Source organism: Rattus rattus, chromosome 17 (genome assembly GCF_011064425.1).
Source record: "Rattus rattus isolate New Zealand chromosome 17, Rrattus_CSIRO_v1, whole genome shotgun sequence".
Lineage (NCBI taxonomy): Eukaryota > Metazoa > Chordata > Mammalia > Rodentia > Muridae > Rattus > Rattus rattus.
This window is the reverse complement of record NC_046170.1, coordinates 43881752-43906083: the sequence shown is the minus strand read 5'-3', so window position 1 is coordinate 43906083 and position 24332 is coordinate 43881752. Positions and strand designations below refer to the sequence as shown.

The 24332-nt window shown below is 51.4% G+C and overlaps 1 protein-coding gene across 1 annotated transcript in view; it reads left to right on the top strand.

Moving 5' to 3' along the window:
* The window catches only part of Pgbd5 (piggyBac transposable element derived 5), a 62690-nt gene extending 48551 nt beyond the window's left edge, over nucleotides 1–14139 (top strand). The window contains exons 3-7 of the mRNA XM_032887618.1: nucleotides 1513–1647; nucleotides 5238–5418; nucleotides 7299–7496; nucleotides 11196–11301; nucleotides 12510–14139. Of these exons, the coding sequence (XP_032743509.1) occupies nucleotides 1513–1647; nucleotides 5238–5418; nucleotides 7299–7496; nucleotides 11196–11301; nucleotides 12510–12705 (816 nt within the window). The 3' untranslated portion in view covers nucleotides 12706–14139. The remainder of the gene's footprint in view (nucleotides 1–1512; nucleotides 1648–5237; nucleotides 5419–7298; nucleotides 7497–11195; nucleotides 11302–12509) is intronic.
* The last annotated feature ends 10193 nt before the right edge of the window (nucleotides 14140–24332 follow it).

Genomic DNA, 24332 nt, shown 5'->3' with positions numbered 1-24332 from the left:
ACGTCCTCTGCAGGGGGAGCACCACTGATACTCTAAACATCAGAGTCAAAGGTGCTGCTGCCAATGGAATACTGGGTCACAACTGCTGAGACCACTGTCCAGTGCCTGTGCCAGGCCATGGACTGATGTCCTGTACAGTCAGATACTATTTTAGATTTTATGTGGTCTCTACTGGGTCTTGGAAACTTCATGTGGCCTCAGAGCTGCAGGGGATGAAAACATGATTATTCCAATAAGTTTTGTTTTCGAGGGAGGGAGTGATTTGAAGACCCTCAATCTAGAGCATCATGTAGTGTTGAGATCACCGTGTATACACCTCACCTTGCATAACTGCGGCTATCCATAATCATGGCATAGAACGGTGGAGGGAATGGCAGCACAATGCCACAATGTACCCGGAGGCTTCCCGAGCACCTTCGTTTGAAAAACTAACTTAGAGTCTCTTACTCTATCATCCTGTCCTTGAAAAGGTCATAGATTTATGTTATCGAGAAGTTGACATGCCTGGCAGTGGTGACGCATGCCTTTGATCCCAGCATTGGGAGGCAGAGGCAGCAGCTAGGGCTATCTCCAGGAGTTCAAGGCTAGCCTGGTCTACAGAGCAAATTCTAGGACAGCTAAGGCTATCTCCATGAGTTCAAGGCTAGCCTGGTCTACAGAGCAAGTTCTAGGACAGCTAGGGCTATCTCCATGAGTTCAAGGCTAGCCTGGTCTACAGAGCAAGTTCTAGGACAGCTAGAGCTATCTCCATGAGTTCAAGGCTAGCCTGGTCTACAAAGTAAGTTCTAGGACAGCTAGGGCTACACAGAGGAACCCCGTCTCAAAACAAAAGAAAAAAATAGTAAACAAACAAATAAAGAAGTTGACATGAGTGAAGTAGGGTTAATAATCGCTTAGGGGCAGAGGAGCTGGAGAGATGGCTTGGTGGCTAAGAGCACTGGCTCTGCTTACAGAGGAACCAGGGTCACTTCAGAACATCCATAGGGGAGAGCTCATGACCACTGTACTTCCGGTCCCAGGGTATCAGGCTACCTCTGGCTCTATAGACACTTCTCTTGTGTGCACGTACCCCCATACACAACTCCATACACACTGACAGGAATTGGGCCTGGAGACCCTAGGCCAGCGATATAGATCACTGACACGGGCCACAGTCCCAAAGACCTAGAGTACCAGACACTAAGAGCACCAAAGTTGATTGGGACAGCGGTTCTGATGTTGTCTCACGTCAGTGAAGATCAGAGGCAAAGCCAGCGTGGGCATGTGTAAAGTGGATAGTAAGAACCACAGTCATCTCCTCAGAAGGAACGTCCGCTGTGCATCAGGATGGAGGCGAGAGTGCCCGTGCCTCCCAGCTGAGCCCTCCTCCCTCAAGCAGCAGTGCAGATAAGGAGACTCCAGGTCAGAGAAGTCAGGTGACTTAGCCTTGGTCACAGCCTTCTGAAGGTGTTGCTGGGAGCCAGAGCTCACACTGCCCTGTGAGAACATCCTCCCCGCCCCCTCTTCCCACAGGTGCTACATGAACCCCTGATTGACGAGGACCCTGTGTTCATTGCCACATGCACGGAGCGAGAGCTGCGGAAGCGGAAAAAGCGGAAATTCAGCCTGTGGGTCCGCCAATGCTCTTCCACCGGCTTCATCATCCAGGTGAGCCACCGGGAAGAGGAGAAGTGTTGAAAGTGGGGGCTCTGGGATGTGCAGACACTGGGGAGAGAGGAAGGAAGAGGTAGGGTGCCGTGGGCCCAGGGTGCTGGGGAGTTCTCAGTTCACTGTCTTCCTCACTCCTGTCACACTCGTCCCCAACATGCCAGCAGAGGCCAGTCTGGTCTCACTCAGCCTCTCGCCGGGTGGCTGGTCCTTAGAAAGCACACAATTGTACCTGACTCCACCCCGGTAATGTAGGGTTTTTTTTGACATGATCCCAGGACCTAGGGTGCCAGCCACTCAGAGGCACCAAAGGTGGACAGGAACAGTAGCTCTGGCTTTGTCTCAGGCTAGCGAAGAGCAAAGGCACAGAGAGCAGAATGAAACGTGGGAGCAAACGGCAAAAGATGGAGGAATAGAAAGAAAAGCTCCCGAGAGCTGGAGGGGTTTCCAGGAGGCAAAAGCCATCAGCCTTCCTTGTCTAGGGTTCTTAGAGGGTAACGACAGAGGCTAGACCATGGCTGAAGTAATTGCTTTGGGACTGGCTGGTTCTCCTGACTATCCTGGGTGGCGCTGATAGTGGGCTAGCATGCTCCGTGCATGTCCCCCCTGGCCCAAATGTGGAGATTATCACGTGTTGTTCCGGCCATTAGGTGTGGCTGGAGTCCCACTCTGTCCGTCCCTGGCAACAACATGCTGACCTCGTCGGTCTGCTAGTCACTGGCTGTGTGGCTAAGCCACCTTTAGTAGGTGTCTCACATGCTGTTGTATACACCATTCTCTCTCCTTGTCACCTTTACACGGCCCGGCCCACAGTTCTTCCCAAGTTCCAGTTTCCTGTAACTCACTGCCATCTAAAAATGTCACGCAAAACGCTCCAGAAATAACCGGTTCTTAAGTTCTGTGCCCTTCTTGAGCAGGGAGACGAAACCTGGGGGTCCACCCCGAGAGGGTGCGCTCTGTACACCCCACCGAATGACCCCTAAGTCACCCCACCACTCGGAGTCTCTGGACGGCTCTGGTGCTACTTCCGGATTTCTTGATAGGGGGAAGGCTGCTGGCTAGGCAGACGTCCACGTTGCACTGTCCGCACCTTGAGAAGGAAGTAATGTCATGCCTTGTTCACACTCTGAGAAGGAGGAGGGAGCTAAAATGCCTGGGCTCGCCCTTGTGGGCAAAGCACTGAGGAATTTCAGATGGCCTCGCAGTTGTGGTCCAAGCCAAGGGCAAACTCTGAGCTGCCTATTGCCAGTGTTTGGGAAACTCTCCAGTCCCAGGAGAGCAAAACCCTGGCCTAACTTTGAGTCCTGGTAATCTCCAGATGTGAAAAGAAGTCAGTCCACACCAGTGACCACAAACTCGTGTCTTAGAACACACCAGTTTTCACCTGCACTTAGTCAGTGCTGGCGGAGAAGTCTTTTATAATCAGTGTCTCTTCCTAACTTCCTGACTTCAGCAACACCCCCCTCTGCAATCACAGACATCCATAATTCAGTATATGCTTTCATTTTATGCATACGGTGTTTTGCCCATTTGAGTGTATGTGCACCATGTGTGTGACTGTGCACATTGTGTGTGCCTGTGCACCATGTGTGAGCCTATGTGCACCACATATGTGCCAGTGAGTACCTTGTGTGCACCTGTGCTGGCCAAAAGACAGCATCAGGTCTCCATCAGGATTACAGACCACTGTGAGTCACCATGTGAATTCTGGGACCAAACCTAAGAGCAGCCCATGCTCTCATCCACAGAGCCATCTCCCGCCCTAGTAAATGCTTACTGCTCTCAGTATTTACTTACGTTTCTTCCACTTAGACCAAACACAGGACAAGAAGCAACTTAAAAGAGCTTTCTACTAGTTCAACACTAGGCAGACACAGCGAGAGAGGAGCAACTCATGCCTATGGCAGAGGCACGGGGAGCTCGTTACATTGTATCAAGAGTCAGGAAGCAGCGCTCAACAGGAAAGAGAGATCAGGATGTGACCCTCAAGACCAGCATACCCCATCTTTCAGGAAGGCCCCACCTCTAAAAGGCTCCCCAATTTCTCAAAACAGTACCACGAGCAGGGACCAAATCTCCACACAAATGTGGAGAATATTTGGTATTCTAACCACAACCTGCAGAAATAGCCCTTTGAGTATGGAGCCAACATATCTATATAAACCATGCTGGCTGAAGCTAGAGAGGTAGAGACATAGACAGCCCTCCTGGCTCCCAGAGAGCGATGGACACACGCTGTCCCACAACCTAATTGCCCAGGAGTTTCTTGGGCACTACACAGAAACACACCCGCTAATGTTTGGACTTCAGCCTTGTGGGGCCTGAACCCAAGAGCCACGTGTGCCGTGCGAAGGCTCCCATCCTATAGTGTGGAGGTCAACAGGTCTGTCTGAGGTGCGTGCAGTAATTTTAAAGATCCGTGGAGTGCAGTGTTTCTGAAGCTGAGTGTGTGTGTGTGTAGACTCAAATAACATGTTCAGCTGCGTATTACAGAAGGTCCGTGGAGGGCCGGGACCCACCAGCTTCCCAAACACTGCAGAACCGGGTGGCTCTGTTGTCCGGCACCACTTCCCAGTGAAGCATCGCCCATTCTGTCAAAGACTTTGTGGCTAAGTCACATCCCTGTGCACGGACCTGAACACAGAGTTGGGCCTCCATGCTTTCTGTTCTTAAGGACACTGTGCTTGGTAGGTGAGCTCCCAAACTCACCAGACAGGATGGGCCCTGACACAGTAGCTGGTTCTTCCCTGTGTTCCTTCTGGGTGTTTCTCAGAGAGCACCATTGGTATCCCAGCTCCTAACAGTTCCAGCGTGTCACATCGCTCCAACGTCAGCTTGCTCTGCAGGACGAGACAGGCACAGGGACGTGATAGGCACTGCCGGGCATCTGTCTACAGAAGTATGAACATTCCACAGAATTTCTACTCTCTTTAGGAGAGACTAGTCAGCGCGCTATGTGCAGGTCGGGGCTGCCCTTGAATCCATCCTCTCTCCCACATAGACGCCATTGGTGGTGATCATGGAGCTGGTATCGATCGTGTGTTAGGGACTGTTTACGAAGCTCAGGACAGCCTCTTTGTTTCTCTGGCCCTTGGGGTGTGTCTGGCCTCTGTTGCTTCTCTGGGGCACTGAGACAAACAAGGGCTGTCTTACCTGCCTTTGGGTTGACTGGTAATTTTGCCCAACGGGTGATACCCATGTAAGAGCATGCCTAGCCCTTGAAGTGGCCTTTGCTCTATTTGTGTGTGTGTGTGTGTGTGTGTGTGTGTGCGTGCGTGTGTGTGTGTGTGTGTGTGTGCGTGTGCATGTGCATGCGGGGACTTGGGAACAGGTGTGCATCAAATTTGACCGCCAGCTTTACCATCTGTAACTGCTCCTCTCCCATCCGGGCTCCTGCGGACAGAAGCCTCCAGGCTAAACCATGAGCTGCTCTGGTTTTGGGTAGCCATGGTGGTGGCCTAGGACCTCGTGAGACTCGTGACATAATGGGGTGCTGTTTCCCCATGTTCTCTGGCCCCATGCTTCCCGCAGCCTTGGTCTCTGGTCCATGTTGCCCTTGGCACTCTGACTCCTCTGCCTTTCTGTTCAAGATCTATGTCCACCTAAAGGAAGGCGGTGGCCCCGATGGCCTGGACGCTCTGAAGAACAAGCCACAGCTGCATAGCATGGTGGCCCGGAGCCTGTGCCGGAACGCAGCTGGGAAGAACTACATCATCTTCACGGGGCCCAGCATCACCAGCCTCACTCTGTTTGAAGAATTTGAGAAGCAAGGTTTGTCCGGAGGCTGTCCCAACAGGGCCAGCTCCTTGGGTGTGGGGAGTGACAAAGGATGAGGGGGTTAGGGGCAAGCACACATTGTTCAAGTGTCTCGGCTGCCCTGTGCTCTCATGTGCCCTGTGCTCTCATGGTGTGTGAGTCCTGGGCTCACTGTCAGGTGACAGCATTGGCACAGAGCCCTGTCCGTCTTCTGACAGGACACTGGTTTGTGTGTCCTTTGCTGTGTGGTTCTGGCCATAAATGGCTGAAGGAAAAGGCCCTTGTAAAAAGGGGTCTAGAAGGAACCAGAGTCATCCTCCACAGCTGGTGAGTCTCCTTCCCATTTGGCAGAGACCCGTGCAGTCGAGAACAATCCTACAGGCCTCAGAAAGGTGCTAGGCTCCTGGAGCGAGAGGCTGCTTGTTCTTTGCAGACTGGATAAGCCTCCCATGACTTTGGTAGATGCTGGATGTAACAAACGAAGACCCAAGTGCCAAACCATGCTCGGGGACAGCTGAGAAAGCATCACTCATAGACAGAAGCTTCTAGAATCGAGACGTTTTGCTCCGCAACACAGTGGATACGAGGCCTTAAAACTGAACCCTCTTGTGTGGTGGAGTGACAGGTAGCTTACGCCCCGGGCTTTGAGAGCGGGGTTGAAGTGGGGGAGCAGGCAGCCCCCGCTAGCCAGCACTGCGGCCTAGGTAAGGTGACCCTCTGCACTGGGTGGTGCCAGCAGACTCAGGGCTCATCTGTGGTAAGAACCTAGCCAGAGATCAGACTGAGGAGGGAAAGGAAAGCACCTAGGAGCCATGACACAGCCGCTTTGGAGGAGGTCTGGTGCTCCGTGAAGCACAGTGGGGAGGTGGCCTGCTGCCTGCGCTGACCTGTGGTCTGTGGACGTGTAACCCTTGATAGTGTGTGCATACGTAGGTGAGGGTCCACCTCTTGATTGCTCTCAGCACTAGGAGTTGGACTGTATGTGTATGTGTGTGTGATGTGTGTGTATGTATGTGTGTGTGTGTGTGTGTATGTGTGTATGTGTGTGTATGTATGTGTTTGTATGTGTATATGTGTGTGTGCATATGTGTGTGTATGTGTCTGTGTTTATGTGTGTCTGAGTGTGTGTGTGTCTGTGTGTCTGTGTGTGTGTGTCTGTGTGTGTGTATATGTGTGTGTGTGTGTGTGTGTGTGTGTGTGTGTGTGTGTGCAGCATCAGATGTGTGGAGCCGCATGAGTGTTGGACATGGCATGGGCCGCTGGGGCTCCTTCCCCAGGAGTCAGGAGAGTTGCTTTTGAGATCCCCAGGGAAAGGTATTCCCTGATTCATCAAGCTAGGAGATGGGAAGAGAACTCCTGGCTGGAAGAAAGTAACTGGATGGGAAATTTTACCTTTTTCTAAGGTCGGGTAACATAACAATGATATGACTTTAGAACTTTTAGAAGCATCTAGAGCCACTGGGCTCTTTGCAGTGGAATACCATGTGCCTCATCAACAGTGAGTCCCAAGAGCTGATGGGTGTGTCCGTCCCGAGGTCTCTGGCTGCATTGCTGGGCAGAACCACACCATCCTTATCCCCTCAGCTATGACCTGGGGGCCCTTCCTCCACCTCCCCTTCCCCTCCTGTAATGTACGTGTGGCAGCCTAGTAAATTCCATGTACGGAATCAGATGGGATCACATGCCCCACAGTGCCAACCAAGAGCCCTGTTGACAAGGGTCATGTTGTGTGCATTAATCGTTGCTTGCATTCAGTGTGGCCCTGGTGACCTTTGGTGTGCTCTTGTAGAGGGAGGGGAGGCAGAGAGGAAAAGGCCTCAGCAGCTGCTTCCGAGGGTTGTGGGTTGGAGCCCCCTGACAGTGGCACACGTGACAGTTTGCATCTGTCCTTCCAGGCATCTACTGCTGTGGTCTCCTCAGCTCCAGGAAGAGTGACTGCACAGGCCTCCCAACATCCATGCTGACCAACCCTGCCACCCCACTCGCCCGGGGCCAGCACCAGATCAGGACAAAGGGTAACATGTCTCTGATCTGCTGGTACAACAAGGGGCACTTCCGCTTCCTGACCAACGCCTACTCCCCAGTGCAGCAAGGTTAGTAGGGAGTGCAAGCGTGGGGACAGGAAGTGGGGAGGCACCCAGGGCACCCTCATGTCCCCAGTAGTGCTGTCCTGGGAAGGAGCAGGCAGGAGATTCAGGAAGCTCTTAGCTTGCTTTGGAAAGGTGGGAGGGTTGGACTGGCCAGCGGCTTTGGCCTCACCTGCTTGTTAGGTGCGAATGGTTCCATTGTTTGTAACGGGCTACATTCTGGGTGGAATTTGTGGATCATTTTATTATCTCAAACTCCTGGAAGCAAAGCGCCTGTGTGATCCTTGCTGCCAGGCGGCTTGCTGTTTCCCTCGCTAATTCTCCGGGGACTTAAAATCGATTCAGAGTAGAGGGACTTAATTAGTCCAGAGTCTGTATTTAAAGAAACTGACAGTTAAGACCGTGTTAAAACGGCTGACACAAAAAGTGAGAGGATTGGGGTTGGGGATTTAGCTCAGTGGTAGAGCGCTTGCCTAGGGAAACACAAGGCCCTGGGTTCGGTCCCCAGCTCGAAAAAAAAAAAGAACCAAAAAAAAAAAAAAAAAAAAAAAAAAAGAGAGGATTGCAAAGGAATCTGCAGAGTGGTGTGCACACGCGAGGCTCGCATTCCTGTGTGTGCACTGGGTGTGTGACATGCATGCTCCTGTGGTGTACCGTGTGTATGTGTATGTATATACACACCACTATAGTGTGCGTTTGTTTGTGTGTATGTTTATGTATATACATATCATGTGTATGTTTATATATGTGGATAGATAGATAGATAGATAGATAGATAGATAGATAGATAGATATCACTTGTCTTAGGGTTTCTATTCCTGCACAAGCATCATAACTGAGAAGCAAGTTGGGGAGGAAAGGGTTTATTCAGCTCACACTTCCACATGGCTGCTCATCACCAAAGGAAGTCAGGACTGGAACTCAAGCAGGTCAGGAGGCAGGAGCTTATGCAGAGGCCATGGAGGGATGTTACTTACTGGCTTGCTTCCCCTGGCTTGCTCAGCTTGCTTTCTTATAGAACCCAAGACTCCCAGCCCAGGGACGGCACCACCCACAATAGGCTGGGTCCTCCCCCCTTGATCACTAGTTGAGAAAATGCCTTACAGCTGGGTCTCATGGAGGCATTTCCTCAAGGGAGGCTCCTTTCTCTGTGATAACTCCAGCTTGTGTCAGGTTGACACACAAAACCAGCCAGTACAACTGACCCCTTGTCAACCTGACACACAAACACATCACTATTAAGCCTCAACCCTTACGTTCTGATTCATCCCCAAGATCAAAATAACTTTAAAAGTCCCACCGTCTTACACATTCCTACATTTTAAAATTTGAACCCCTTTAAAACAGCCAATCTCTTTCAAAATTCAAAGTCTTTTTTTCAGTTCAAAGTCTCTTAACCGTGGGTTTCACTAAAATACTTTCTTCTTCAAGAGGGAAAAATATCACAATCAAAAGCGAAATTGAACTCCAACTGTTTAATATCTGGGATCCACTCATGGTCTTCTAGGCTCCTCCAAGGGCTCGGGTCACTTCTCCAGCTCTGCCCTTTGTAGCGCACACGTTGTCTTCCAGGTTCCAGCTGCCTGTTCTCCACTGCTGGTGCTGTTCTTGGTGGTCATCTCATGGGACTGGCGTCTCCAAAACGCTGCTGTCTTCCGCTGCAGCTAATAGCCTCTCATAGACTCTCTTCATAGTGCCAAGCCTCAACTCCTTTGCATGACCCATTCAGTCCTGGGCCATCAATTGTAACTGAGGCTGCACCTTCTCCACTGGCCTTTCATGGCCTCTCGAAGTGCACAGCCTCAGCTGCTCTTCATGACCCCTTTTTGCCTTCAAAACCAATACCACCTGGGTGACTCTTACACACTACCAAGTCCAGATACAGCACAAAGTACAACCTTGGCTATCTCTAGAACACAGGCTCTTTGTGCTCTCAGGAAACACTTCCCAGAAGATTTCACCTCAGCGATGCTGGTCTCTTCTTAATCACTGCTAATTTCTTAGCTCCAGCTGACAGCATCAATAGTCCCAGGAATGCAAAGATTTCGCTTTAGTAGTTCTGGGATCTTGTTAATCACAGCTGATTCTTCAGCCCCAGCTAACCAAAACCACAGAATCATCACAACAAAACAGCAACAGCCCTGATAAGAGTCTTTAATCTTCCCTCTGAAATTTCACAAGCCAGGCCTCCATCTTCTGCACTGTTCTCAACATCATCTTCCAAGCTCCTACAGAACATCCCACAGAGCTCTTAACACTCAATGGCTCTTCTAACCCAAAGTTCCAAAGTCCTTCCACAGTCCTCTCCAAATTTGGTCAGGTTGTCACAGGAATACCCTACTCCTGGTACCAATTTGTCTTCATCAGGGTTTTTATTCCTGCACAAACATCATGACCAAGAAGCAAGTTGGTGAGGGAAGGGTTTATTCAGCTTACACTTCCACATTGCTGTTCGTCACTAAAGGAAGTCAGGACTGAGACTTAATTAAGCAGGCCAGGAAGCAGGAGCTGCTTCCTGGCTTGCTTCCCCTGGCTTGCTCAGTTTGCTTTCTTATAGAACCCAAGAACTACCAGTCCAGGGACGGCACCACCCACAGTGGGCTGGGCCCTCCCCGCTTGATCACTAATTCAGAAAATGCCTTACAACTGGGTCTCATGGAGGCATTTCCTCAAGGGAGGCTCCTTTCTCTGCGATAACTCCAGCTTGTGTCAAGTTGACACACAAAACCAACCAGTGCACCAATATACCACTAAATATACTATATATACTATGTATGCATGTATATATACCACTATACCATTATATATAATATATGCACATATATAGACACTATAGATAGTTGTACAGTATATGTGTGGTCATGTGACATGTGTGGTCTATATGTGCTTCTGAGGTACAGTGTGCATATGTATTTTTGTTCTCCGCATGGTATATGCCTCTGTAGTGTGACATCAAGCTTAGCCAGCACAGTGGGAAACCCCAACTATGTCCAGGTGCACACCATCTGGGTGTGAAGGACACCTCCATCTTTGTTCCTGGGGCCTGCAGAGGGTAGTCAGACAGTACCCAGGCAGGTCAGAGGACAGACATCATACAGCAGCCATTGATCCTGTGGGCTCCCCTTTGGTCCCTGGGCTCTGCTGGTGGTGAGCTGTGCCATGGCTCTGGAGGGACGTTGGCTGTGTTCCCTCTGTGTGTGTAGAGAAACATTCTGGGTAGTTGAACAGTGAAGGCAACGAAGAGGCAAGGTAGGGAATTGTCCGACCCTCAGGAGAGGCCCCTGAGAAGTGTGAGGGGGTTGGGCCTGGTGTGGAAGGACCAGCCCCCTTGCTCCTCTGTGACATGAGCCCACCCATGCTGCGAGAAGAGCCCAGAGAAACTGCTGCCATTGGCCCCTCCTACCAGCCCTTGACCAAGTCAACCAGTATGGGGAGGAGAAGAGAAGCCTCCTTCCCCTCAGTTTTCCTCAGACCTGACCAGGTAGCATCTGCCTCTTAGAGTTGCCTGTGGCTGTGTCATTGTCCCTGAGTCTGTGAGTCTTGGTGGCAGATGACTGTGCACTCGACTGCCTCCAACGCCCCCTCATACCCACCACTCTGTAGAAGCACGTGATGGACAGTGCTGGTCCAGTTCCCCCCCACGCCCCACCCCCAGCAATTGGGCAGCCTGGATGGGGATGGACTGAGCTCCTGTCTCCCCTACAGGCGTCATCATCAAGCGTCGGAGCGGGGAAATCCCCTGCCCTCTGGCCGTGGAGGCCTTTGCTGCTCACCTCAGCTACATCTGCAGATACGACGACAAATACAGCAAGTGAGTGCGTGGGCAGCCGGTGGGTGCGTGGACGGCTGGTATGCGTGCAGGTGGCATCTGGTGCGTGGGCGGCTGGTGTGTGTGCAGGTGGCATCGGGTGCGTGGGTGGCTGGTTTGCATGTGGGTGGCATCGGGTGTGGGGGCAGCCAGTAGGTGCGTGGGTGGCTGGTGTGCATGCGGGTGGACTCGGGTGCGTGGGCGGCTGGTTTGCATGGGGGTGATATATAAGGTGTGTGGGGAGCCAGTGTTCCTGCGGGTGGCATTGGGGCTAGGTGGGGACAACACACAACAACACCAGGGAGGGTAGTGTTGGCCCACGTGTGGTGCAGATCTTGAATGTGGAGCATCAGGACCCACGAGGTCCCCGGCCCTCATCCTGGCCCCAGGTAGCCTGTACACCCATCTCCTCAGATCACTCCACTCTCACCCCGGGCCTCCAGCCCCCCCCCCGAGGTACCCACCACTGCTCACACCCCATTGGTGGGCATCTTGGCACATAGTTCAGCCATTATCTTCTCTAGGCCTTGTCCATCCTGAGCTGGATTCCCTGGTGGTCTTTAGATACGATGTGGCCAAAATGTAGAGACAATAAACAGGATAAGAGAACCCTAAAATAAGTTTCTGTGCCTAATAGTGTCCCCGGGGGACTGAGCACTTAGGCATGGATGAGCCTAGAGAAGGGCTATAAGAAGACAGATGCTGGAGAATGGGGCAGGGCCTGTCATAGCCCCGCCCACCAGCCCCGCCCACAGCCGGTTCCCAGCGCATCCACCAGAAGGGGGTCTGCTTGCTGTGGCCAGATGCTGAGCTTCTAGGCTCCTCTCCCCTGAGAGCTATAACCAGCATGCCTGTTGTGAGACTTTTCTGAGGAGATGTGGACAAACTGTCCCCACTGGACACTAGAGACAGATTCAACAGTTCCACCCCAGTCTAGCCTAGTGAACCAGTGAGTTTACGGCGGACCGTGGGTGACAGCTCACAAAAGCTGCTTCCCTGGATCTCTCTCAGCTGCTCAGAGAGTCTCTTCCAGTGTTTGCCGGGGCTGGTGTAGCCTTGGTGTGGGGCCTTGTGAACCTCTCAAGTTTCAGGCGTCCCCTCAGTCTTGTGGGTCTTACTTGCTAAGTCTTAAAGAGCGTCCCTCCTCCACGAAGGCGTGTGTAAGCCACAGGAAACGGCTACACAGCGCGGTGCCTCCCCTCTCCCCCCAGGTATTTCATCTCTCACAAGCCAAACAAGACATGGCAGCAAGTGTTCTGGTTTGCCATCAGCATCGCCGTCAACAACGCCTACATCCTGTACAAAATGTCAGACGCCTACCACGTGAAGAGGTACAGCCGGGCCCAGTTTGGAGAGAGACTTGTGAGGGAGCTGCTGGGCCTGGAGGACGAATCACCAGCCCACTGAGACTGCTGGCCCAGGGGTGTCAGGGACAAGGAAGGAGCCTGTCACCTGCCTGTCCGTTGGAAGGCCCATGTGGGGTCAGAGGTCTGCTTTACACATCACCCCTCCACCCCCACCAAGGGTGGCTCCCCAGAGCCTGATACAGGTGACTGGATAGGCCGTGACCTCAGAAGGTACCAGCGACAGGACCAGTGGACTGTGCTCTGATTTCCAGAGCTCGAAAGGTCGTGGTGGGCTCAAGTTCAGACCAGGCAAGCTTACAAAACGGGCCACTCAGTGCCACCCCCACAGCACTCGGGGCATGGGTTCCCAGCACTCTCCCATGCGATGGGCTTAGATGGCTCCCTTGGAAGAAGAGAAGCCGTGTGGTGCCATTAAAACTCAGAGCCAACCGGGCAGGAGCGGCTGCAGCTTGCTGACTGTAAACAGGGTGTTCCTGTTCCATTCTCTGGGGCTGTGACGAGCAGGGTGAGGAGGGGAGACTGATGCTGGGGATTTTTTTTTTTTTTATTTTTCAATCAATCTTCAGGTTAATTCCTTACCATTGCTTAAGGTCTACTGTGAACAGATGTGTGCCGCCGTCCCCCCGACCCCCGACACCACACACCCTCACAGCTCCCTGCATGATCACAGTTCTGTGTCTGGCCTGCGGCGGGGTAGGAAGGGCACCTGGCTTCCAGGACAGATGTGGCTACAGCTATCAGTGCCTGGGGAGCCTGCGGGCTGAATACCCTGTCACCATGTCACTGTTGGCAGAATTGCCTGTCTTGAGAACCATGTAGCATCATGAACACACAGTCCTTCACCGCCCTCTGTGGGGGTGGGGTCCCCCAGAAATGTGCAGCAGGATTAGGAAGCCCTGGCTGGAGACTGACCCAGGCAGGAAGGTCTGTGGGACCCCCCATAGACCCAGGTCCTTCCCACCAGAGGTTGACACATCTCCATGGAGCCCAGGCCCCAAGGTGGACCCACCGTCCCCACAGATGGGAAACAAGGACTTTCCCACACCTTGAATCCCTTCCACCTGATCTCGCATCCACCTAACGTCCTCAGATGCAGAATGTCCTCAGCAGGGGCTTTGGGGGACTCCCTCATTCAGTGAGCTGAGGTGTGTCTGGCAGTATGCTGCTCCCCACACCTTGTCACATCTGTGACCTCCCTCTCCACAAGCACCCACGCCTGTGGTGGGACCCCCCGATGCCACAGACCATAGGCCCAATTCCAGTTTGTGTTTGAGATAACCTTTGCTGTACCCTTAATCGGATCAAAAGCACTTTTACCACATGGAGAAATATATTTTTAATTTGTGATGCTTTTCTACAAAGTCCACTCTTTCTGAGTTCAGGTGTTCCCAACACTTAGGGAGACTACTGAAGGCCAATGACCTTTTCTTTTCTGTCCAAACAAGAAAAATAAAAATAAAAGTCTATTTAGATGTTGGCTGTCCGTATGTCGCTTTGTCTCAAAGTTGGAAAGCTATTCCCTTGAACTTTCTTTCCTATCGTGTGACCAGGTACGTGTGTGAGCTGAACTGCTCTTGGAATCTTGGACCATTTAATAGTTTATAAAAAAGAAATCAGTTAGGATTTGGTGTGTGAATATGTTTACACACACACACATACACAAACACACACACACACGTGTATGTATGTAGTCATATATGTGTATATATACACGGATGAGTGATAGTAGGAGTTCCAAGTGCAGTTGTCCACACCCCCCCCATCATTTTTAGTCTTGGTTACCTGAAGTCAACTGTGATCCAAAATTGCTAAATGGAAAATTCTGGAAATAAACGATCCGTAAGTCGGAAGCTTTTATTATATAGCACATTGCTACAGTTGTTATATTTTACCGTTAACTTCTTACTGTGCCTAATTAAACTGTTATCACAGGAGCGTACGCAAAGGAAGAAACACAGTGTGTAAATTCTGGCACCCACGGAGGGACTTGGGGCTCAGAAATCTATTCCCTGCTGAGGGACGGATAGGATCTGCTGAGTCTCCCTGAGACTGTGGTGTGCATCTCAGGCCAGCAGGTGGCGATGTTCTACAGCGTGTCAACTGCTCCAACCTTCCCAGGTCGGAGGTGCTGTTTGTGACTCTAGTGGGAAGACGGTAGCTGGAGGGGTTGTGGGAGGGTGGGTACTGCAGCCTGTGAGGCATCTGTAAGTTGAAGAGCTTTTCTTTTCTTTTTTCATGAAAGTCCTAATGGCATGTGGTATGGAGTTAGAAAGACTCCCAGACATAGACCTTGCCTCCACAGGATTAGTTAGGTGTCAGGCTCAGCTTCTCTTGGTCCCCAGACACTGGCTTTTCTGGAATCAGATGACCCCAGTGACCAGGGAGAGGCCCCTGTGTCAGTTTTCTGTCACCAAGACAAAAGGCCGGTCTGCTAGATTGGAGAACGGTGTTTATTTACTGCACACTGAACATTGTGCTAGCATTGGCTCACCCTTCTGCTTTGGGTTAAGGCAGAATTTCTTGACAGGAGGACGTGGTAGAACAAAGATGTTGACGTCATGAAGCCAGGAAGTAGATAGTGAGAAAGGATGGAGCCCAGGTCCTCGAATCCTCTTCAAGGGCACACCCTGTTCCACTAGACACCCTTCCTAAAGGCTGCCGAGCTCCCAGGAGTGTCATAGACAGAGGAATGTGACTTCAGATCTCAGCCTTTGAGGGACACTGAAGACCCACCCACATTCCAGTGGCCCAAGAAGTGATTCTTTTTTTTTTTTTAAGATTTATTCATTTATTATATATAAGTACACTGTAGCTGTCTTCAGACACACCAGAAGAGGACATCAGATCTCTTTACAGATGGTTGTGAGCCACCATGTGGTTGCTGGGAATTGAACTCGGGACCTCTGGAAGAGCAGTCGGGTGCTCTTAACCACTGAGCCATCTCTCCAGCCCCCAAGAAGTGATTCTTGTGAGGGGTTTAGCACAAGACCCAAATCCTTCCTGCATATCCCATAAGCCACTGGTTCCCCAGGCCTGACAGGATACATGGGGCCCTTGGTGGCTCTGCATCTCATGGCCAGTTAAGCGTGTTTCTCAGGGGATTTTATTTTGTTACCAGGCACAGAAGTGAAAGATTCATGCGCTCTAGACCCTCCCGTTTCTTCAAGGCACCAGGCTCTCAAGCCTCGGAGCAGCTCAGCCTCTGGGGTCGCAGCGTGAACTCAGCTCAGATCATAAAACTCTATGTATTTTTCACTTTCCTTTCCAGGTTTGGTATTTGGCTGATAAGAGCCTCAGACTGGGACATTGTCTTCTCCGGTCATTGGGTCATCTTTGATACTTAGCTGGGTCATCATAGGCGGAGGATCCCAGGGAGACCCACCACCAAGATGTTATTATATCTTGTGTGTGGGAGTCCACATGAACACCACGGCGACACGAGGTCTGAAGGGTTCAGATCTCCCATGTAAAGCCAGGCATGGGTGACGGCTTCCCCAAAGCTGGGCTCAGCACCTGACTGCCTGGGTGCAGGACGGTGTGTGGGGCAGTCACCACAAAGGCTGGTGGCAGCATCACTTCCTGTGAGGCAGGTGGGACAGATCCCACTTCCTGTGGGCTCATCAAGGGTACAGGTCATGTTCTGTCTGGTGTGACCCGCCTGCAGTAGGTTAACACAAACAGGAGTTGACTGTGAATAGGCCCTGGACAAGGCTCCCTGTTCCTACCCAATGTGTACACAGCGGCCGAGTGTATACACACAGGTGTTTAAAAACCTATTAATAAGACAGGGGAATTTTCTTTTCTTTTCTTTTTTCTTTTTTTAACTGTAAGTTTCCTTCTAATGTTTCTGAGAAAGAGAGAGAGAGACAGAGACAGAGAGAGAGACAGAGAGAGAGAGAGACAGAGAGAGACAGAGAGAGAGACAGAGAGAGAGAGACAGAGAGAGAGAGAGAGATCCATCTGGGTCTAGAGAGATGGCTTAGTGTTTAAGGATACTTGCTGCTCTTAAGAGAGGACCCAAATTCAGTTCCCAGCACCCACACCAGGAAACGGATCAAAGAGAGCATTTCTCTAGGTCGTATGTGATCGTGGATTTTATACTTGGAGGTCATTAAGGTCACGGGTTATTACACATGGGCATATGAGCAAAGAGTAAATAATCCAAGCAGGTACCCGTGCCCAAGTCCACTTCCTGCATTCCTTGTTGGAACCTCCAGCCCTTGGCCCCTTGTTCGTGTCATGAGGTAACAGGGAGGGTGGATATGAATAGCCAGTCTCAGTCTCAGATGAAAACCAGGCAAGAGTAGCAGATAAATAGCAGTGGCTGAACGCAAGCCCAGCGTGTGTCTGGAGCCTTTCCAACCAACATGGAGGGCCCATGAGCTAAATGTGACCTGTTTCAGTTGGATGACACTAGGCTTGGGGCCAAGTCACAGGTGAGGACTCATCTAGGGATAGGAATGTGACAGGCAGCAGAGGCACAGCTGTAAGAAAGGACTAGCCCTGCCTGTTGACTGTGACTGAGAATGGACTAGTAATTCCCTTCTCTGGCATTTCTGTAAATGAAAATGGGGAATTACTAAATTGGTAGGTGGGTGGGTCCCCAGAGCCTAAAATCTGGGCTTTTTAGAAAACACTCTCACTCATGATTGAGGCTTGGCTACCCCCTCCCTTCCTCCCAGTCTGCCCGGGACCTTGATCATTTGTAACTATGTAACACATGTGACCCTGGGCTAATGGGCTAACTCCTGCCTACCTCCTGTCTGTATCTGGTTGTCTCCAGCTCTGTGACATCTGTGAGCTACTGATAACTGCTTAACTGAGGGTTTGGGGTGGCATGAGGCTGGGGCAGAGCATCATACAGCGTGGTCTTACTGAACTCAGTAAAATGGGGCTCCTGGCACCTCTTGGAGCTGATGTGGTTTACTCAGAGAGTGGTTCTTCCCGCAAATCAAGGGTTTTTAGGACTGGTGGCGTCAGATGTCTTGAATGCAAACAGATCTATAGGAATCCTGGGGCAGAGTCCCTGAGGCCAAGGACAGACAGTGGCATGGCCCTAAGAAAGACTGAAAGAAAGGAGTGGGAGGCGGGAGTTGTCTGAGTCATGGGCAGGTATGGAAGGTCCCATACATAAGCCAGCCTCTGCCCAGGACAGACCGCCCTGCATTAGCTGTCGTCTGCTAGGTCGAGGCAGGCCTGTCCAGGTAGATGAGGGACTGCAGGTAGGGAAAGGCAACCCTGGCCCAAGACTTCTGTACCCCCACCCCTTTATTTTATGGCAAATGGGACAAACAGGTTCTAAGATTCCTCCAAAGTCACCAACTAACTGCTTCTCAAACACTGGGCAGACTTATTCTCAGACAAAATCCTGATCTCCTTTGTCAGAAGCTGTGACCCCAGCATCCCCTGGGAGGTCTTCCTTACAGGAGACAATGGGAGAAGCCTGACCGCCTATGTTCCCCTAAGTTTGTTTGGCAGAGTCTGAAATAAGAATGGAGGGCATTGAATTGTTGAGACTGTCTGTCTTCATAGGCAGGCAAATGGATGTCGAGCACAGGTTTCTAGGTGCTGCGGGTCCAGTCAGGTGTGGTCAGACTCACAGCAAGTCTGTCGAGTGTAAACCACTGGGTTCAGGTTGTTTTGTTTTGAACTGTTTATTGATTCTTTGTGAATTTCACATCATGCACCTCAGTCCGACTATCTTTCCATTCATCCATATTCGCCCTCTACCCTTGCAACCTTCCCCCAAAAGAAAACACATTTTAAAAAAATCTCATTGTGTCGCGATGCATCTCACAGTACACCCCTTTCCCCAAACAGCTGGCAAATGACCATCGCAGTGAGTCATTAGTCTGGTTTGAGGACTCTGGCTTCTGCTATCAATACTGGATCCTCACAGGGACTTCACTTAGATAACCTGATGTCGCCCTGTGTCGAGGAGATCCTGCAGCTTTGCTTCTGTAGGATCGGCCCCTTGACACGCTCCAGAAGTTCATAGATGGAGTAGATGTTGGTGTGGGTCAGCTCAGAGCCCTGGATCTGGGCCCGTGTGGTAGCTGAGTTGGTCAGCCTGGCAGAGTCTCCCTTGCTCACACCAACCTGGGCCAGCTCTCCAGCAATGCCCAGGTGAGGAGCGGGAATGCTCAGCCCTCAGGCACCAACATGGCCCAGGCAGCAGCCCAGACCAGTGACGTCCGTCCACATGGCCTTTGGTGGGCATTCCCCCACTGCTGCAGGGCCAGGAACCTAATATGGCCCTTAGCAGCAGCTTGGGCCAGGACTTCACTGTGGCCTCAGTGCTGTTCCTCACTACCCTGGGGTTTCCAGTTCTTCCTCTCTTCATCTGCACATTCTGATCTGCTTCTCCTCCCTGTCCATCTCCCCACCACTCGTCCTGGGCATCTGGGGTCATCTCAGAAGTGCTGTGTCCCACCCGTGCCGTGTGGCACTGGGCAGTAACTGCTTCAGGACCCTGGGCTCAGTTTTATAGGGGATCAATAAATACCGTTTCTATAAATTGCCCTATGCCATCTGGCTTAGAGATAGGATTTGGGTCTCCAACTTCAGGATCAAGCGTTGTTATAAAATGTCCTCCAAAATCCCAGTTACTGAATCAGACTGTCCCCGAACTCTGTGGCAGCAAGAAAGGAGATGGTCTAAGGGGGATGACGTCCAAGATATTAGGCTTACATGTGAGTGAGACAATATTCAGGCAACTCTTTCTTACAAATGATTTTTTTCCTAATGAGGAAAATGTTGCCCAGAGCTGGGACACCATAACCTTGGCTCACTTTAGTACTACAGCTCCTAGCTGTGGCCAAAGAGTTAAAGGCATTGTGGCTACTATTTTTTTTTCTATTCTTTTTTTTCGGAGCTGGGGACCGAACCCAGGGCCTTGCGCTTGCTAGGCAAGCGCTCTATCACTGAGCCAAATCCCCAACCCCATTGTGGCTACTATTAATCTCATGACATAACTCTCCTCCCTTGCTTCCGTTATTCAACACTGAAGTCACAGTTGTCATAGATCACTCTGTGTGTTGTGAAAAGACCTTGCTGGGTTCCTATAAGGTTCATCTGGGAACTTAAAGGTTCCATAGTTTGACTATATGCACACAGGTAATATTATGTATAACTAATCAACTTTTAAAAAATGATTTCTTTTTTAACATTTTTATGTACGTTGGTATTTTGTCCGCATGCGCATCTGTGGGAGGGTGACAGATCCCCTGGCACTGGAGTTATGAACAGTTGTGAGCTGCCATGCGGGTGCTGGGAATTGAACCTGGATCCTCTGGAAGAGAAACCAGTGCTCTTGACTGTCTCTCCACCCCTCAGCTTTCTTTTCTTAAGGTGAAGTTGCACTGTAATACCTTCCAAACTAATCAATCACAGGCCAGTTGTGCCAGCTTGTAAAAGGTCTTCGAAGTTAGGCTTGCTGGCTGTTGACTCAGTGACGTAACTTTGTTTCGTAAGATTGCTAGATGGATGGAAGAGGCTCCCTAAGACTTAAGTTACACAGACAATGTGAAAGTCAAAGTGTGATACATTGATAGCAAATCCGAGCTTAGGTCCATGGAGCTGTGGGCAACTCTGTAACCATCACAAGGACCTGCTTAAAAGGAAAAAGGTATGTCAGTTTCAAGGTTTGTTGCCCAAGCTTTATCTAAATATTATAGAAAAGTATGAGATTGGGATAACTGGCCTTCTGGGTTTCCTGTGACCACACTTGGGGGCCAAATGAATAGGATTAAAAGGGAGACTGTTTTCACCTTGCCCTCCAAGGTCAAGTAGGTCCCAGGGTAGGGACTTAGAAGGTCTCAAAATGTTCTGTTAACTATAGGGGAACCACCTGTTCTCTTGGCCATGGAGACCCTACCCAGCTAGCTCAAAGCAGTGTCCAGTCTATGAATACGACAATCAATAGGGAGGAAAAATTTCCCTGGTATGTTGAAGTGGAGCCATGTTCAAGCCTGGCCTTCGACGTAACCTCACCTAGATGGAAAAAATGGTGGTGGAGGAGGAGGAGGAGGAGGGGGGGGGAGGGGGGAGGAGGAGGGGAGGAGTTCTAGAGGATCCAGAGACCATGGGTGAGGGGGAATCGATTCTTGACTGGTGGTGGTTTGTTGCTGGCAGCATCCGGAAGTGGCCCAGCCATCTCATGGAGACAAGTGATGGCCTCACCAGTCCTTTTATAAAAGCCACCAGGATTCAGTCAAGAGCACCACCCTGATGACTTTTCCTAATCTAAATCCCCCTTCCAAAGTCCTGACTGATTGACAAACAGACTAAAGTCCTGTCTTCCCAGTGGGCACTGACACATAATTAGACATAGTGGAACGTACCTGTCATCCCAGAGTGTGTATGTGTGCATGTATGTGTGCATGCCTGTGTGTATGTGTGTGTATGTGTGCATGCCTGTGTGTATGTGTGCATGTGTGTGTATGTGTGCATGTCTGTGTGCATGCCTCTGTGTGTGTGTGTGTGTGTGTGTGTGTGTGTGTGTACATGTGTGCATGGTAAAGGGAACTTTACTTTGTTGGGAGTCTGAGGACAACCTGGATTATCCAGGTCAGAAGTGAGACCCTTTCTCCAAAACAGAAGCCCATGGGGTTGGGGATTTGGCTCAGTGGTAGAGCGCTTGCCTAGCAAACCATAAGGCCCTGGGTTCGGTCCCCAGCTCCGAAAAAAAAAAAAAAAAAAAAAAACAAAACAAAACAAAACAGAAGCCCAGCATGTAGAGCCCGGGGGTTTACAAACCACATTCAAGGCAAAGCTAGAGCTCATGGGAACACTTGGCTGTGGCTGGCCTGAGAGCAAGGACGGCCACAGCCAGTGGACAGCAACCCATCACTAACAAAACCACCGAGCGCCGCCTAGTCCAGACCTGGAGGTATAAGGAGAATCACCCATCAGCAGAGATCAGAAAACCAGATCTCTCCCTTGGCCAGGGCGCTAATAGTAAAAGCTGAGGCTCGGAACGCGTGGTTTATCACTCATTGCCACTGGGTTGAGGTACTGTGGGAGGTCAGGAGGGAGATGCTACTTCACAAGCTGAGTGCCTTTGTTCCTGGAGCAAACCTTTTGTGATGCTGGCAAGTCTGGGGCCAACACCTCTGAGATGACCCGCTGGGATCTCCTGAGCCCAGAGTGTTTGAGAGACAGTTCTGCAGGGCAAGAGAGTGAAGAGACTGCGCCTGTTCGCTCTCTGAAAGGTGAGTGCGTGTTACATGCTCACCCCACCCCCAGCTAAGAAGCCTTGGTGTCTGTACCAGATGCTGATAGGGCTGTGTGGCCACCGCAGTCAGGTCTGATTCTGAGCAGGCACAAGGAAGCTGGTATGAGGTGGAGTGGGGAGGGTTCCTTCATGATCCCATGCAGCCAAGCAGAATGTCTGAGGAGCTTGCAAAGGAGACATGGAGGGCAAATCAAGGCTGCAGCCTCCAAGGGCATTAGCGTATAGGGGATCTAAGAATCCAAGACTGCCATCCTGGCCTGGGTGGACTGCACTGGGGCCGGGAGGGGGATGGGTTTAGGTGCTGCTGTCTAACCTCAAAAGTGTCAGAGAAACCAGACAGCCACCAGTCTGACAGCCTGATCTTACCTGGATCCAACGATCTCCCAAACCTGCTTTTCTGCCTGTCTTCCTGGGACATGTCCCCACCTCTGGTTGAAGCTGTTCCCAGTCTGCCCAGCAGGGGGAAGCAGAACCTCAAATTACCACAGAACAGACATAACAGTGTTGTGGTGGGGTATGGGCGGCTGGAATTATGGAAGTCACAGCCCCACGTGAGACCAGCGACAACACGGCCACTGGGACTAAGAGGGTGACAGGGCATGGATGAGAAAGGGCTGCAGCATTCCACAGTCCTTCCCCTGGCCACCGTGTCTAGGTTTGTGAGGCACTGAGACACTTGGGTCCGTGATGCTGCACCGTATTCTCCAGTAGCGGATAAGCACACAGTGTGCATGAAGGACAACTGGGGCCTGGAGGGGGGAGAGGTAGTAGACTGCCACTCCCTCCAGGTCTGATAGGAGCCCACCGTGGAGAAGAGTAGCAGGGGTAACTTTGTCATTGGACAAGCTGAGCCACAGTCACAGTGACACTGAATGAGGCCAAGGGCCTCACCCGGACCTGGGCTGTGCACAGCCTGAGTCTCAGCCCTCCAGTTCACAGCTGAGATTGGCAATGACACAGGCTAATGGCTTAGCAATGAGCAGAAGTGGGCACAGGGTTCCCATTGTGGACTGGCCCAAGGGGTAGTATAGTGTGCAAGGGGTGGGTGTAGTGTGCAAGGGGTGGGTGTAGTGTGCAAGGAGTGGGTCTAGTGTGCAAGGGGCAGGTCTAGTGTGAAAGGGGTGGTGTAGTGTGCAAGGGATGGGTCTAGTGTGCAAAGGGTGGTGTAGTGTGCAAAGGGCAGGTCTAGTGTGCAAGGGGTGGTGTAGTGTGCAAGGGATGGGTCTAGTGTGCAAAGGGTGGTGTAGTGTGCAGGAGGCAGGTCTAATGTGCAGGGGGCAGGTGTAGTGTGCAAGGGGCAGGTCTAGTGTGCAAACCCAAACTGACTGAGGCTTCTTTAGGTCCCCACTTTCTCCTCAGAATCCCCAAGCCTTCTCTAATACTCTCCAGCTCTTGAGAGCCGCCATGTGTTAGCTGCTACAAAGGGACTGCTTACCCTGGTCTCTCCTGGAGGACCGCCATCTTCCCACCACCTCTTGTCACACAGAGCACTGCACTGAGCCCTCCCCCGCCCCAGGACAGGCTCAGTGTCAGAGCTGGTGCCTCACTTGGCCTAGGCAAATCAACCAGGCTCATGGCTGGCTTGCTAGAGCTTGCCCAGTGCCAAAATGGGAAAAACTTTGTGGGCTGTGAAAATTAGAGGTAAAATATACCCCAGGGCTGGCCAATCCTAGCTCATGTCACCGAGGGAACTCCGTGACCTTTTCTGTTCTCCCACTCAAGCTTTCCTTTGTTCCCGTGTGGCACCCTGGTGACACGTGATAACTCAGTATGAAGAGCAGCCTCTCTCTCCCCCCTTTATCCTCAAACTGAACCTGGATGGGACGCAGGGAGGCAGCGGGTACCTGCCTTGTCCATGGCTGGAGTTAGGCCCAGGGTAGGTCTACCCTGCTATCTCAAAACCACATACATATGCAACATGGCCAAGGGTGGCTCTCATATGGCCTCTTTCTTTTCCTTATTCTGGGGTGTGTTCTCTCTCTCACCCACCTCACTTTCTATACAGTTCCGAGGGAGAGAAGAAGACTGGCTGTACCCCAGGCCCCTCAGCCTGTGCCTTAGGCTTTATCTGCGAGTGTTAGGAGACTGGCAGAGGAGCCTTTAGCTCTCTCCTTGGCTACAGCACCTGCAGGCGATGTTGACTCACTGGTGTCAGGGATTCCTAGACAGACTGACGGCCAGTTACGTACAGGCAGCTTCTCTGGTCATGGAGATGGAGAAGACCCAGGCTACTTGCAGGCTATAGCCCTGGGATGCCGCTCAGCCTGTGTTCACAGCCCTGGAAACCAAGGGATGCTGGGAAAATTCTGGAGCCAAGGGCCAGAGGGCCTAGGACTCTTGTGTCAGTGCATGCGATGGGGTAGAGTTCCAGCTCCTGAGAGGTCACCTTTCTGTTCTACCAGAGCCACTGGATGACTAAATGGTGCCATCTT